The sequence below is a fragment of the Helobdella robusta genome, assembly GCF_000326865.2.
Source record: "Helobdella robusta unplaced genomic scaffold HELROscaffold_64, whole genome shotgun sequence".
Classification (NCBI taxonomy): Eukaryota; Metazoa; Annelida; class Clitellata; order Rhynchobdellida; family Glossiphoniidae; genus Helobdella; species Helobdella robusta.
Window position 1 is genome coordinate 452327 of NW_008705358.1, and position 15000 is coordinate 467326.

Here is a 15000-nt window from a genome sequence, read left to right on the forward strand (position 1 = left end):
GTATGATGTGTGTGTGTGTTTGTATGTGTGTGTGTGTGTGTATGTATGTTTGTGTGTGTATGGACTTGGTAAATATAATACTGGATGGGGATGGTTATCTTTTTTGCCTAATTTTTACTGAGTATCTGAATATATATATATATATATATTTGTATTTGTACTTTTTCTTGCTCTAACACATTTTAATGTTAATCTTATTCATATTTTAGTGCCATATAGATATAACAATGCTTGTTTATTACGTCATAAACATAAATATAGGAGCTATATCCATATATATGCTATATCTATATTTCTATATCCATGGTATTAATGTTTAATAGTTTTTATTACATTCTTATGCATGTGTATATTATGATTAAGGAAACAATGTTCAATCATTTAGTCATAATTTTAAAATCACACACACACACATTCGTTTTATACAATGATTTTTTTATGCTATTTGTAATGATTTAGTTAATTAAGTAATTATTTTATTGAATTTAAGTTTAAATCATTTTTTTCATTTGTTAGTTTTTTTTTAATTTAGAATGTGTATTCACTCCACACATGTATATGTACTTCTCTTTAGTTTATATCTGATTTAATACTTCTGCCCGCAGCCGTTTGAAATTTTTGTTTATGACTTTTTTGTCTATGGATTAAAAGTAAACAATCACTGCATTATTGAAAATATTTATTTCGTCGGGATTTCTCATCAAAAATGACATTTTAATACATTTTTCAAATGTTTCAAACGTGAAAATCGTTGATGGCGCTGTACGTTGATAGGTTGGTTTTGTTTATTTGTTTTTTTATCGGATGTATAGTTAGCTAACAACAGCAAATAGGCAGTGAGTAGGTCAAGTCAAGTTTAAGTAGTAAAAGTAAAAGTATTTTTATAGTATAGTAATTTAATTTAGTTAGTAATAGTTTTTAGTTTAGTTTACTGTAAGTTTACTAAACTAATTTAAGAGAGTGTTGTATTAAGTTTATTTAGATTATTAAAAATTTATAATAGAGATGGAATACTTTTTTATTTAGATTTTAGACTATTAGTTTTTTTAGAGTTATAATTTATAATAACTTATCTAAATTCACTAATTAATAAATAATGATTAATTTCTTATCCATCCTCTATTTAGCTTTCAGCCTTTGCTCAAAATCATCTCAGATGAAATTAGTATAAAACACAACATAGTGTTAAAAGGACTGGCTCTTTTTGGGTTATTTTATGTTACTAAAAAGTCAGCTCAATTAGGCTACGAGTTAATTTCATCATTTAAAACCTATGCTGTGTCGAGAATCTTCAAAAAATCTCTGAAAGAATCAGGAGATTGGGCAGGTAGGTAAAAATATAGTGTTGTAAATCTTTTAAATAAATAAATTATTTAATTAAATTATTTATATCAATGAAATTATTAGTAATCTCTTTTACCCATATAATTTGCTGAGCTAAAAATGAAATGATTCTTCTAAAACTTTAAAAATTGGCAGTGGTGATCATATGTGATGAGTTGGGGTCTGAATTTGCCTACCTACTAGCTGAACAAGAAATCAACCTAATTTTGATTGATCATCACCCAAGAATTCATGAACTCCAAATAACATTAGGTTTGTTTTCAATTTTAAAATATTTTTATTTCTATGGCAAGATATTATTCTCTAATTTCATTTTAATAATTTTATTTCATTTCAGTTTTTTGATAATTTTCAACCATTTTCTTAGAAAATAGGTTTAAAATAAAATGTGAGAAGATATTATTTTCCACAAGCGATGTACAGCTGGCAGCCCATGATCTGGTAGTTCATTCAATGGGAAAGAACTGCTGTGCACTTGGTTAGCAAATTAGGGAATGAGTTAATAATTTTTTAAATTTTTCCTTCATTTTTAACTTCAATTTTATGTTCGATTTATTGTTAATTTATATATTTGTTTACTGAATTATCTTTTATTTATGCTTTCGTTTTCTATCAAAAAATTTTAGTAAAATTTTTAAACTATATTCGACATTATTAGCGTAAATTGAAATTAAATATTTATTTAATTAGTAGATTAATAAAATTAATTGATTGTTTTATATATAAATGAATTTTTTCAAAAGTCAACAACACAGACATGATGAATCTGAATGAGGAAGACATGGACATTAAAGTAACAAAGATCAAATTCACTTAATGATAATAATATTGTTTAGTATGTATAGATAAATAACTAAAATACCTTATAATCTTTTGATTCCGTGCTTCAAGCTCTATAAAGTTGACGTAACTTTTTAAAATTTTAATCTAAAAAATGAAATGATACTAACACCAATGTGTAAATAAAACATTGACAATGATCTCAATACTTGGGTTTCAAGTGCCATCAGCAGCATCTTTACTTTTACTCAGTGTAGTTTTTATTTTCATTGAAAAATCATTTTTTAATTTAAAATCTTTAAAACATAGGCCGTCCACGAAATGATAAGTGTCAATGTGGAACTGTTTACATTGGTTAGTTCAATTTTTATAAATTTTGAATGTTCATTTGTACGTGTGTTTGTTTATGTCTGTGTGCGTGTGTTTGTTTATGTTTATGCTATTTAATGGATATAATAAGGGTATTTGTTCATACGCAGGTCATTGACGTTATTCTACCGAAAATGCTGGCCAGGTATGTTGGTCAAACTTTTTTTTTTTTGAAAAAAATTAGAAATAAAAATTAAACAAATACATGAAATAATATATTAAATAAATAAACTTAAATAAATAGTATATTAATTATAGGGTATAGTCATTAGTAATGTAGAAAATTTATTTAGTGTAATAAAAACTCGAAAGAATTATCTCATTTTTAAAAACCAAACTTGATGAATAAAACATTACCAATGAAATTTGTACCTAGAGACGCTGGCTCTATCATTTCCATTTCCTCTTTTCTATGCCAGTTTCCTACGCGAACATCATCACATTACGTTTCTACCAAGGTTTCCTATCCTGTTTCGTTATAATTTTCAACCTTTTCCACCGTAAAACATGCAAGATGTGTTTCATGAATTGGTCCGTGAAATGCGTCTTATCTGGTTTTATTATAATTCTCTATCATTATTATTATTATTACTCTTTTTAAAGTTAAAAGTTATAAAAACGTATATATTTCCAAACTCAAAACAGGTCTACATGAATAGTTGCATGGAGAGGCTGAGACACAAGCACAGGCGTACAAACGTATCATTTACCTGCTTAACTCCGCTCAACATCAAATCTGCTGACAGGAGACAACCGTTATTGTGGCCGTCTAAATGTCCGGAATTCAACCTAACTCCTAATCAGTATGCTAAAAAGGCTTTACCTGTTATTGGATGGTCCGGTCGGCCAGTTGGTTGTCTGTCGCACTTAATTCAGGTTTGGGGTTTGCTTTTTTGGGGTTTTTATTTATTGCTTTTATTTTTTTCTTTTCTCTTTTGCAGTCATGGTTTTTACGAAGTCTTCCTCGATGCAGTTGGGTCCAGAATTTTTTCTTCTATAGTTATGTGTAATCATTAAATCATGCTGTTCTTTATTGACAATGTTGGTTTTGTCATATTTTTCTGTTTTTTTTTCTATTAATTTATGTTTTTGTCCTGGTCTTTAGAGAAGTTCCTATTAAAAAATGTGCCCGTTTAATTCCTTGTTCTACATTTACGCAACATTTCAAAGAAAGTTCGTTAATGCTCTGCGTTTCTGATGACTTTAACAAACATGAAATCGCTATAAAATGAAAAACACAACCAAACAGGAAGAGAATAAGCTTCATTTTTCACAAAATTTTCATCCTCAATTTCTGCCAAATTGACAATCCGTAAGATAGGCGCAGCCAGAGGTGTATTGATTTTGCAAGGTTCAAAACATGACGTCAGATACATAATTGCCATTCGCCGCTGTACGCACTTGGCTTTCTATATTTGCGTGTTTGTGTTGTATACGCAGTGTATATATGTATGCACATGTGTGTGTTTTCGATCGTAGGTGTTGTGTGCGTATATATATGTGTTGCATGTCATATGTATTTGTATATAAATAGATAGGTGTTTGTGCATGCATTTTTTAATAATGCGGCTATTGTATATGTGTTTGAAGATTATTATTGTATGTCTGGTATGCAGTATTAATGTATGTAAATGAGTGTATGTGTATGTGCGCTATATATAATGTGAAATGTTTGTTCAATTCGTAGTAGCGAATTTTAGCGTACGAGCGTCGCTTGATGTCAATAGACAGCGATCATCAATTGCGATTTTTAAATGATTTTATATAATTCTAGTAACGATAAGTGTTGTAGTAACTTAGTATTTTTACGTTGAACACTTTAGAAATGTTGGGTTTTACGTGCTTATAAAAATTAAAGTTTCTTAATTGATAAACAAATATTAAAATCGTTTATTTTGAGAAAAATTATTACAAGAAATCAAATAATTTTTAGCGTACTGTATAACTGTCACCAAACTACTGTAATTAACATGTAGAAACTAATTCTAACCTTGTGCCTTCATTGGTAAACAAAGTAATAATTAAATTAATTTTTAAAAAGTTTTTTTACTTTTAAAAATTGTTGATTGGAGTTTTTTAAAATTTAAATGCCACAAATTCCAACATGTCTTCCTCGTACGATTACCAAAAAAAATACATCTGCCCGAGATTACTCGATTACGTACTAATTGTTGGGACCAGACATCCTAATCGGAATAATTCCGTAGCTCAAACTCCGGAACTTCTACGTAGGTATCCCAGAGAGGACCACACGGATTTCCCATTGGCTCCGGATGTTGTATTTTTCTGCCAACCCGAGGGCTGCTTCAGCGTGGGGCCCAAACGATTAACTTTGAGGGAATGTACTTGTTTTGTGTTTACACTAACTGACAAAGATTCTGGCAAAACTCGGTATGGCATATGTATGAATTTCTTTCGACCGTTTGATAGGAGGTATGAAAGGAATAAGTTGGATAGAAGCCCCATTGCAAAGAGCAGCGTTGATAATTACAGCAGCAAAAGCAATGTAGACTACACATTTTTGAATCAGCAAAAAAGTTTGACGTCGACAACTAAATATTCACCCCATCATCACAGAGAGAAAGTTGGGAGAATCAAAAATAACACACTAACATCTTTCTGCATTCTCAGCCATCATCCATTCTTCTCAACTTTCAGAGAATGCCTGTTCACTTTGAAAAAAATTATTGATTCTTGTACAGATCGATCGAGTTCTCATAAAATTGGTGCTTCCAGAAATTGTGGCAGGTAAGTGGATCACTTGGTAGAAATCTCTGATTTGTGTATTTATAAATATGTGATTTGTGTATATTTTTGTATAATACCTTATTTATTTAATTCATTATTTGTATGTTGTTTCATCTGTGTGTAATGTACTTCTGTCGATTAATGTTTAATGTATCAATCATTTAATCTAAAACAAAACCACAAAAATGAAGAATTCAAATTAAAATAAATAAAACTCTATAAATTAAACAGAGATTCAGTTTGGGGTGTGTTGACGGGCCTGATAACTGACAACTGCCCAAATTTGGTCATGCATGAAGTTCGAGAAATTGAAACATGGATACTAAGACTGTTGAGTGCTCCCGTCCCAGTGCCTAGCAAGACCAGAGTCGAGGTTTCTGTTGTGGTGCAAGTGGATTTCAAATTAGGAATTAGGAATTTTGTAATTTTAAGGCTATGAGACTATTTTTAAATATAGATTAGAAACTATTTTGAAGTTTTTCATGGCTATTTTGGAATTAGTAATCAGGAAATTGTATTGTTTACTTTTCATTAGAGGCATTGCTTTTTCTCAGTTAGATGTTAATTAAATTTTGCTATAGAAATCTAGTTTGAATGAATGAATGAATGAATGAATGAATGATTGAAATGATTGAATAAATGAATGAATGAATTATTGATAGACAGATATATAGTCTTTTTTCATTTTAATTTTTTTAAGCAAAATTATCAGTTTTGAAATATTTCCACATTGGTAGGTGAAAATTCTTCCATTGAGACACCACAACCCTCTTGTCTTTGCAATGCCAGATCACACGAGGTTTTTCATTCATTCATTCATTCATTCATTCATTCATTCATTCATTCATTCATTTATTCATTCATTCATTCATTCATTCATTCATCCATTCATACATTCATTCATCCAGATTTTCTTTGGTTGACTTCCCACTTCATCTTCCATTGGAACTTCTAGGCGTTGATACATGCCTCAAAGTTCTTACACTAATCATCCTAGAACATAAAGTTAGAGTAATGTCTCTGTGTGTATGTCTGTGTGTGTGTATGTGTGTGCGTGCGTATGCGTGTGCTGCATGTGTGCGTGTGTGCGCGTGCTACAATACAATGTTAACCGTATTTTAAGACTTTTAAGACTTCTGGAAAAGTTAAGGTTAGGTTAGGTTATAATATGTCGATCGATTAATGCTCATTTGAATAATTTTTCTAGTTATTTGAGTTTCATTAATACGTGGGTGTGTGTGTGTATATGTGTGCGTGCCTCTGTGTGTATGTGTGTGTGTGTGCGCGCGCGCGCCTGTGTGTATGTTTGTATTTAAATGACTATACAAAATCAATAAGTATTATGGTAAGATGCAAATCTTACGTGATGGTACAATAAAGAAGCAACAAAATTGTAAACAATTTTTACTGCTGCTACTACTACTATTGCTACTATTACTACTACAAAAACTACTACTACTGCTGCTACTACTACTACTACTACTACAACAACAACTACTACTACTACTACTACAGATAATACTACAAAGTCGTGACTACAATGCGTTAACCATGAGTGTGATGGCATTCGTATCAATGCTATACCCCCTGGAGTACATGTTCCCCGTTATTCCTCTGTTACCTACGTGCATGAGCAACGCTGAACAGGTTTCTATGTTGTGTCTGCTGTTGTCTCGTCTCTCTGACTGTCTGTCTGTTTGTGTGTGTGTGTGTGTAGGTGAGTTTGTGTGTGTGTGTGTGTGAGTGAGTGAGTTTGTATGTGTACTGTGTGTGTATGTTTGTCTTTTTGTCAATAGATTTATATTTGAATGTTACTATTTGTAGTCTCGGCACACGCATTAATGCAATTCGTCGCGTCGTTATTCAACATGTACACTTTTTGTCTCACACACACGCACGCACGCACGCACACAGTTACTTTTAGTACCGACGCCTTATATAATTGGCGTCCCAACGACATTCCTGATGTATAAGAAGAACTTTTTACTTCCTGATGATATATGGCTCGTTGATCTCGATTCTAACAAGGTTTTTCCGCTATTTTATTCATTCATTGATGGATAGATATGGATGGATGGAACAGTTTATGGATGGATGGATGGATGGATGAATGAATGAACGAATGAATGAATGAATGAACAGTTGAATTTTTGCTAAATGATGTTTGGCTTGTAGGCCTCTTATCATAATGAAGTTTTTTTTGTTTTTAAAGTTGTTCATGGTTTCTATAATTCTTTCATTTGGACTGATTGATCGTCGTCGTCATCATCATCGTCGCCAGATATCACCGCCAGCCCAGTCTGAGGAGATTCCCGCTCTGCCTGAACCAGAGGGTAGCATACTGAAGAATCATTTGAAACAGGTGCGTCTCTACGTCTGTCTCTATGTATGTATGTCTGTGTGTGTATGTGTGTGTGTGTCTATCGTATTGTAAGTCTGTCTCTATGTATGTGTGTGTGTGTGTGTGTGTGTGTGTGTGTGTGTGTGTGTGTGTGTGTGTGTGCATGTCTGTAAGTTTGTGTATGTATGAACTATAAACAACATTTATAACGTACATTCATTACGTTTTGCAGTACACACACACAAACACACCACACCACACACACACACACACACACACACAAGTATAATGAAATTACTTACACACACTTAAAATAGGCTCTTGCAAGCATGAGTGTCAGTCCGGAACCAATTAAAGACATGAGTAAGCTGCCTGCAGCCGCTGTGGCAGCAGTTGCAGCAACTTCAACATCGTCGCCTCTCAGTTTTTTCTCATCAGACGCACCAAGCAGCAGCCTCAACTTCAACAGCAATGTCGGTGGCAACGGATTCAATCCTCTCATCTATGGCAATGATGTTGACTCGGTCGATGTGGCCACAAGAGTAGCTATGGTGCGTGTCTGTTCGTGTCTTTGTCTGTGTGTGTGTTTGTGATGGTTTTATTTCAATTTGGTTTTAGTTTCTTTATTTTATTTAATTTTATAGCCAGCGCTTTAGCTCAGCCGGTAGAAGTGCCTGCCGACTCGGTCGTTTGCATTGTTTTGTTTCTTTGTTACGTGCTATCATCAATCGATGCTTGACTGGTTGTTTTCGGGTTCGAATTCCAGCTTAGGCCCTTTCCTTCTGATTGTGGAATATGTTTTAGAATGCAACTGTGTATTCTAACATGATACAAATAACAATGATCGTACACAATGGTCGTACACAATGGTCGTACAGATGATAATTATGCAAATGATCTTAGGTTCGATTCTTCAATTCTCCAAACATCCTGGGAAACTTCGCAGAGCACACGCGGACCCTCCGTCTCTACCCACGGCCCGTCGTCGCCTTTCAGTTGAATAGCTTTCTAAGATCTCGACCTGTCAAGACCAAGTTTACTCTGAGACTTGCTAAGACCCAGGTTCTTTCTATTGTTGTTGCTGATGTTGTTGCTGCTGATGATTTTGTTGATATTGTTGTTGTTGCTGTTGTTGTTGTTGTTGTTTATTGGCTACAGATCCTTTGAGTTTCGGTTTATTTGTTTTGTTTCATTGCTTGTTGTCTTTCGGTAACACGCATACATCAACAAACGAACAGTTATTGACGATAACATTAGCCCAACAGGCAAACAATACACAACAACCTAACACACAACTGACCAAACACACAACAACCAAACACACGAATCCAACCAGGCAGTGGAATATTTCGTCGAGTGGGCTCTGAGTCCGACGAACGCAGTCTTCCTACGTATACAGACAGGAATTTTCGACCCTTTACTGATCGGTGACAAGTCGAAATGGTTTAGCTCATCCCTGCAAAAGGTCGAGTTTTCAGTTTACGACGATGTAAGCTCTTTGGGCTCGGCCATCGAGCAGATGCAGGCGAAGACACTCAACGATAGCAACCCTACCGGTTAGTGAGAGAGATTAGGGAATTTGTGGCCGCCTGGAATTTTTGAAATTTAAACATTTGGAATTGGCAATTTATGAATCCGCGATTACGAATTTGGAAGTTGTGAATTTGAGATGTGGAACTATTTTAGAATTTCTGGCTTGGTAAGAATTATTTTGAATTCTGGAATAATGACGACGACGACCAAGGGAGAAAAAGTAGTACATTTCATTAACTGACTGATTGAGAGAGGCAGAGAAAGAAAGAAAAAGAGATTTGTTTTAAAGAGAAAGAAAAGGAAAGAAGGAGAAAAAAAGAGAGACAAAGAGAGAGAGAGAGAGAGAGAGAGAGAGAGAGAGAGATAGAGAGAGAGAGAAATACTTGATTTATTACAGAAAACTATTTTGCGAGAAGGTATTCGAATTAGTTCATGTACGTATATAATGATGATCTACTTGTCATTATGCTCTGTTGGGTTTTTATAACGGTTTTCAAAGCAGTTTTGTTTGTTTGTGTGCGTGTCTTCGTGTGTATGTATCGATGTTCCTTTGTTGCTTAACTAGCAGTTCATTTATCATTCATTCATGCGTTCGTTCATTCATTCATTCATTCATTCATTCATTCATTCATTCATTCATTCATTCATTCATTCATTCATCCATTCGATAACGGATTACGTATAATGGTGCTTATTATTTGCTTACATTTTTTTTATTGATCGATTGATTGACGATATATTTTGAAATTTGTTACAATTAATCATCATCATTATCATCATCATTGCGATCATCATCGCCACCAGACGAGAGTGGTAGCGACACAGACGGCGCGGAAAGTACAAGCTCGTCGTATTCGTCGCTCAGCGATTTTGTGGCCGACATACAAAACAGCGACATCAACGGCGATACACCATGTACGTATGTGTGTATGCGCGTATGCGTATATGTATGTATGTATGTATGTATCTGTATGTATGTTTATGTGTTGGTGTTTGTATTTGTGTATGTGTGAATGTTTATATAGGTGTTTGTGTGTGCGTGTGTGTATGTGTGTGTGTGTGTGTGTGTGCGCGCATGTAATGTATGTATTTATGCATGTATAGTTTTGTGTGTATGTATGTGTGTGTATGTATGTGTTTTTTGCATCTTTCACTATCTCTTCCTCCATCAGTACTGAACTCATCAGAGAAGCAGCTGCTAATAGTTGACGAATCGAAAGTCTTCCAGCCACCAGATCGCCTGCAGGTCCCAGACGACCCTAAATACGGCGGCCACTCCACTAAAACTAGCGGCGGTGGCCATGGTCGCAACTACCACAACTACAATGACGACGACGACGACGACGATTACGACTATGATAGCTCTGATATATCGCAAAATGAATCTCTCAACGAAACTGATGATATCAATAATGATGAGGACGGTGATGCGGTTGGCAATGATGATGATGATGGTGATGGTAATGGTGGTGATGATCATGATGGTGATGATGATGGTGGTGGTGGTGATGTTTATGTCATGGAGATTGTGATGATTATTTTTTCTAAATTTTTTTTTTCTAATTTTAAATTCTCAAGAAGTCGTCGAGAGTCACCGAGGAGAAAAACAACGCGCTCAATATGACATACGCTCAACAAAATGATGGGTAAGTTGATTGCCTGAGTGAATGAATGAATGAATGAATGAATGAGTGAATGAATGAATGAATGAGTGAGTGAGTGAGTGAGTGAGTGAATGAGTGAATGAATGAATGAATGAATGAATGAATGAATGAATGAATGAATGAATGAATGAATGAATGAATGAATGAATGAATGAATGGAAGAATAAACGAACAAACATATGTACGTACATTTTGAAGGACATAGCAAACACCTATTATTCACGCTTCCAACACACGTAAGCATTCTTCAAATATTTCAGTATAAATACATTTAGACGTACTACCATTACTACTACCACTGCTACTACTACTACTACTACTACTACTACTACTACTACTACTACTACTACTACTACTACTACTATTACTAATACTACTACTACTACTACTACAACTACTACTACTACTACTACTACTACTGCTACTACTACAACTACTACCACTACTACTACAACTACTACAGAAACAAAACAGTGGCAACGGCCGTAACGACAACGGCCACAACGAAACAACAAATTGCTGGAAAAGTTCCGCCGAAAAGACCACCACCACCAAATCCGACGGCTTTGAGTCGGGTGAGGTTATGATGATGATGATGATGATGATGATGATGATGATGATGAAGGAGATGATGATGATGATGATGTAGGCATTTATTTCACCATCACAGCAACAAATTAATCGGCACGAATCAACACAAATTGGCATAATCCATCACAGTGACAATATCATCAGCCACCACCACAAACAAAATTTTTACATCAGCCTCTTGAAATACACCACCGCCAGATGTCCTCCCTACCGCAGACGGCCACCACAAGCAGCCAATCAACGGCTACCACGTCAACGAGCAAAACCATGAAGCCGAAGCAAAGGTCGCTACCACAACAGCAGCAGAAGCAGCGGTCTTTGACGCAACAGTCGCAAGATGGTGGCAAAGCCGCTTCTATCATTAATTCGTTTACTGAGGAGATACATAGCTACGCTCACAATGCTACTAATACTATAACTGGATTGATTGGTTGGTTTGTTGGTTGGTTGGCTGGCTGGCTGGCTGGATGGCTGGCTGGCTGGCTGGTTGGTTGGTTGGTTGGTTGTTTGTTTGGTGTAGTGGTGATGGTTGTGATTGTGTTGTTGATGATCGTGATGATGATAATGATGTCATTGTTGTTAATGATAGTGATGACGATGAAGAAGAAGAAGAAGTTTATTTTTTCATGTTTAAACTTCAGACAACCTGCCAAATATAGCTGAATCTATTGCTTCTACTCTAGCCGATACGGGTCTGTTTCACCTTTATTTTACGTAACTTTCATTGTCATCATCATCATCGCCATCATCATTACTATCATCATCATCGTCATCATCATCGTCGTCGTCATCATCATCATCATCATCCCTGCAGATCATTCGGTCAGTCCAGTTCCTTCAAACAAAACCACAAAACCATTCGCACCATTGGGTGAGTTTTTTTCCTGTCGTCATCATCGTCGTCGTCATCGTCATCATCATCATCAGATCACAACTATCATCATCATCGTCGCCATCATCATCATCATCATCAATCAACATCAGTATCATAACCACCATCATCATCATCATCAATCAACATCAGTATCATAACCACCACCACCATTATCATCATCATCGTCGCCGTCATCATTATAACGTAGGCAACCGCAAAGCCCTAATCGAGAAATCAGCATTGATGAAGCAAAGCAACATCAGCAGCAGCAACAACAACAGTGGCGGTGGTAGCATCTTCAGTGGCAACAACAACAACAACAGCAACGTCATTAACAACAACATCAACAATTTGAGACGAAGCAACAATCGAGAGTTAGTCAGGCAGCAGTCTATATCCGATCAGAAGAACTCGCAACATAAGTTAGTAATGTTATTGACCTCGATGATGACGTCATTTCTTCTGTCTCTTTCTCTCTCTCTCTCTCTCTCTCTCTCTCTCTCTCTCTCTCTCTCTCTTGCTTTCTCTCAGTGTTTTTGTTGTTGGCTGTTGTTGTTAATTGTGGTGGTGGTTGGGGTGTTTTTGATGGTGATGTTGTATTATTTTTAATACTACTACTACTACTACTACTACCACTACTACTACTACTGCTACTTTTTCTACTACTGCTACTACTACTATTTCTACTACTACTACCACTACTACTACTACTACTGCTACTGCCACCACTACTACTGCTGCCACTACTACTACTGCTGCCACTACTACTACTGCCACCACTACTACTGTCACTACTACTACTGCTGCTACTTTCATTACTACTACACAGTGAGAACCAGCAATTTTTGAAAGAAATCTCTGGCCTGGTCCTGGAGGGTAGGGGGGTGGGGTGGCTGAAGATGGGGCGTGTGAAGAAGCTGATGGAGGATGAGAATTACAGGAACTTTGTCGTCAGCAGGTTGAATACCAGTCTGGAAAGAAAGCTCTCCGATGAGAACCAGCATCTCGATGATGTGGTTCGTTCGTTTGTTCGTTCGTTCGTTTGTTAATGGATACATATGCACACATGCTCTCTCTCTCTCTCTCTCTCTCTCTCTCTCTCTCTCTTTTTCTTCCTCTCTCTTTCTTTTTCTCTTTCTTTTTCACTCTCTTTCTCTTGTTTTTTTCTCATACTCAGCTTTCTTTACACAATGCATACTTACATACATCAAATCAAAATTAAATCAAAAATACTTTTTATTTACCAGAACATAACACAAACAAAAAGAAATTTCAAATATACATACTCACATACGGCTAAAGACTCATTTTTTCAACATTCAACAGCGAAGAAAGTAGACAGCGCTTCTGAAGTCAACTCACAAAAGGCGCTATACAAATTCTGCAATACAATACAATACATCACATACGTACATACATACATACATACGTACACATACGTACTTACTCAAATATATAATATAAAAAAATATATTCACCTAGTGCATAACAAGACAAGTTTTTAAAGGAATGCTTACAATGATGAAAGCTATAATATCCGGCCTGGAAGTTACATTTAATAGCCAGGGAACCGGTATGTATGTATGTGTGTGTGTTATGTGTGTGTGTATGTGTGTGTGTTTGTGTGGGGTGTGTGTATGTATGGGGTGTGTGTATCTGTGTGTATTTAACAAACAAACAAACAAATAGACAAACAAACAATCGAACGAACAAACGAACAGGTGGTATGGCTTCGGCACTGATGGTTCTGGAGATCATACACACACATTATTGGGAGAAGGAAGGGAGTAGTAAGAGTGACACAAGCATCCAATCTTTGGTTGGGTTTTGTAATTTATGCATTTCATCAACCAATCAAACGTTCGATTATTCAATCAACCAACCAATCAATCAGTCAATAAGTAAACCAACCAACCAACCAATCAATCGATCAATCAATCAATCAATCGACCAATCAATTAATCGACCAATCAATTAATCGACCAATCAACCAACCAATCAGGTAAGCACACCCTTTGGTAGTAACGAAGCCCTCTCGGTGGCGTCAGACGCTCGTACTGACGCCAAGAACGTCGAAGACGCCGCTTCATTCACCACTAGAGGCTCGCCTGTCATCGTGAATGGTGAAGAATTCGAAAATATCGAAATACAGCAGCAGCAACAACAACAACAACAACATCAACAACAACAACATAATCAAAAGTTACTATCTATGCACGTGAGATCAGATCTGGACAACAACAACAACAACAACACGCCCGATAAACCTCCATTATCGTCCGCAACCATGCACCCCAGTATAAATACCGCTATAACTGGCGACAAGCAGAGAGATAGCTCCGGGTACGTCAGTGAGAGTGGCGATATGTTGAGGGAGTTAGTGAAGAACAAAGAAATGCTAGAGGTTGCAAAGAACAAACAGCTCGGAAAGACTGCCTCCTTTGAATCTGATATATCGGATTTCAGTTCAAATGTCAGTGGTGTCTGTCAGTCTGTCTGTTTTTGTTGTTTCTGTTCGTCCATCTGTCCATCTATTCATTTCTTCATTCGTTAATTCATTCTTTGATTTATTTATAAACACTTAAACTAATTCATTTATGTATGTACTATTAATTCATTTGCTTTGCCAGCTATTCATTCATCATTTCATTCACTTATTCTTTAATTCATACACGCGCACACACACATACACGCGCACACACACACACACACATGCACGCACGCACACACACACACAGGCCAACCAGACAAAGCGT

At 35.8% G+C, this 15000-nt stretch overlaps 3 protein-coding genes across 3 annotated transcripts in view; all 3 read left to right on the top strand.

Annotated features, from left to right (window-relative positions):
* Nucleotides 1–754: 754 nt before the first annotated feature.
* Nucleotides 755–1827, top strand: HELRODRAFT_180725 (hypothetical protein; the record flags this gene model as incomplete). The annotated part of the gene is made up of 4 exons (XM_009030022.1): nucleotides 755–774; nucleotides 1128–1327; nucleotides 1480–1596; nucleotides 1712–1827. The coding sequence occupies 4 exons, from the start codon at nucleotides 755–757 to the stop codon at nucleotides 1825–1827; spliced, it is 453 nt and encodes a 150-aa protein (XP_009028270.1).
* Nucleotides 1828–2125: 298 nt separating this feature from the next.
* HELRODRAFT_180726 (hypothetical protein) lies at nucleotides 2126–3503 on the top strand (the record flags this gene model as incomplete). Its single annotated transcript, XM_009030023.1, has 4 exons — nucleotides 2126–2137; nucleotides 2434–2478; nucleotides 3139–3342; nucleotides 3435–3503. 4 exons carry the CDS (start codon nucleotides 2126–2128, stop codon nucleotides 3501–3503), a joined length of 330 nt encoding a protein of 109 aa, XP_009028271.1.
* Nucleotides 3504–4597: 1094 nt separating this feature from the next.
* HELRODRAFT_180727 (hypothetical protein) overlaps nucleotides 4598–15000 on the top strand; it is a gene marked incomplete at both ends in the record, with an annotated part of 18002 nt that continues 7599 nt past the window's right edge. The window contains 22 exons of the mRNA XM_009030024.1: nucleotides 4598–5241; nucleotides 5473–5614; nucleotides 5979–6040; nucleotides 6150–6216; nucleotides 6757–6888; nucleotides 7156–7269; nucleotides 7523–7603; nucleotides 7900–8133; nucleotides 8486–8644; nucleotides 8919–9138; nucleotides 9920–9952; nucleotides 10351–10547; nucleotides 10694–10761; nucleotides 11243–11354; nucleotides 11545–11710; nucleotides 12012–12062; nucleotides 12185–12241; nucleotides 12453–12666; nucleotides 13074–13260; nucleotides 13727–13817; nucleotides 13966–14063; nucleotides 14247–14717. Of these exons, the coding sequence (XP_009028272.1) occupies nucleotides 4598–5241; nucleotides 5473–5614; nucleotides 5979–6040; nucleotides 6150–6216; nucleotides 6757–6888; nucleotides 7156–7269; nucleotides 7523–7603; nucleotides 7900–8133; nucleotides 8486–8644; nucleotides 8919–9138; nucleotides 9920–9952; nucleotides 10351–10547; nucleotides 10694–10761; nucleotides 11243–11354; nucleotides 11545–11710; nucleotides 12012–12062; nucleotides 12185–12241; nucleotides 12453–12666; nucleotides 13074–13260; nucleotides 13727–13817; nucleotides 13966–14063; nucleotides 14247–14717 (3600 nt within the window). The remainder of the gene's footprint in view (nucleotides 5242–5472; nucleotides 5615–5978; nucleotides 6041–6149; nucleotides 6217–6756; nucleotides 6889–7155; nucleotides 7270–7522; nucleotides 7604–7899; nucleotides 8134–8485; nucleotides 8645–8918; nucleotides 9139–9919; nucleotides 9953–10350; nucleotides 10548–10693; nucleotides 10762–11242; nucleotides 11355–11544; nucleotides 11711–12011; nucleotides 12063–12184; nucleotides 12242–12452; nucleotides 12667–13073; nucleotides 13261–13726; nucleotides 13818–13965; nucleotides 14064–14246; nucleotides 14718–15000) is intronic.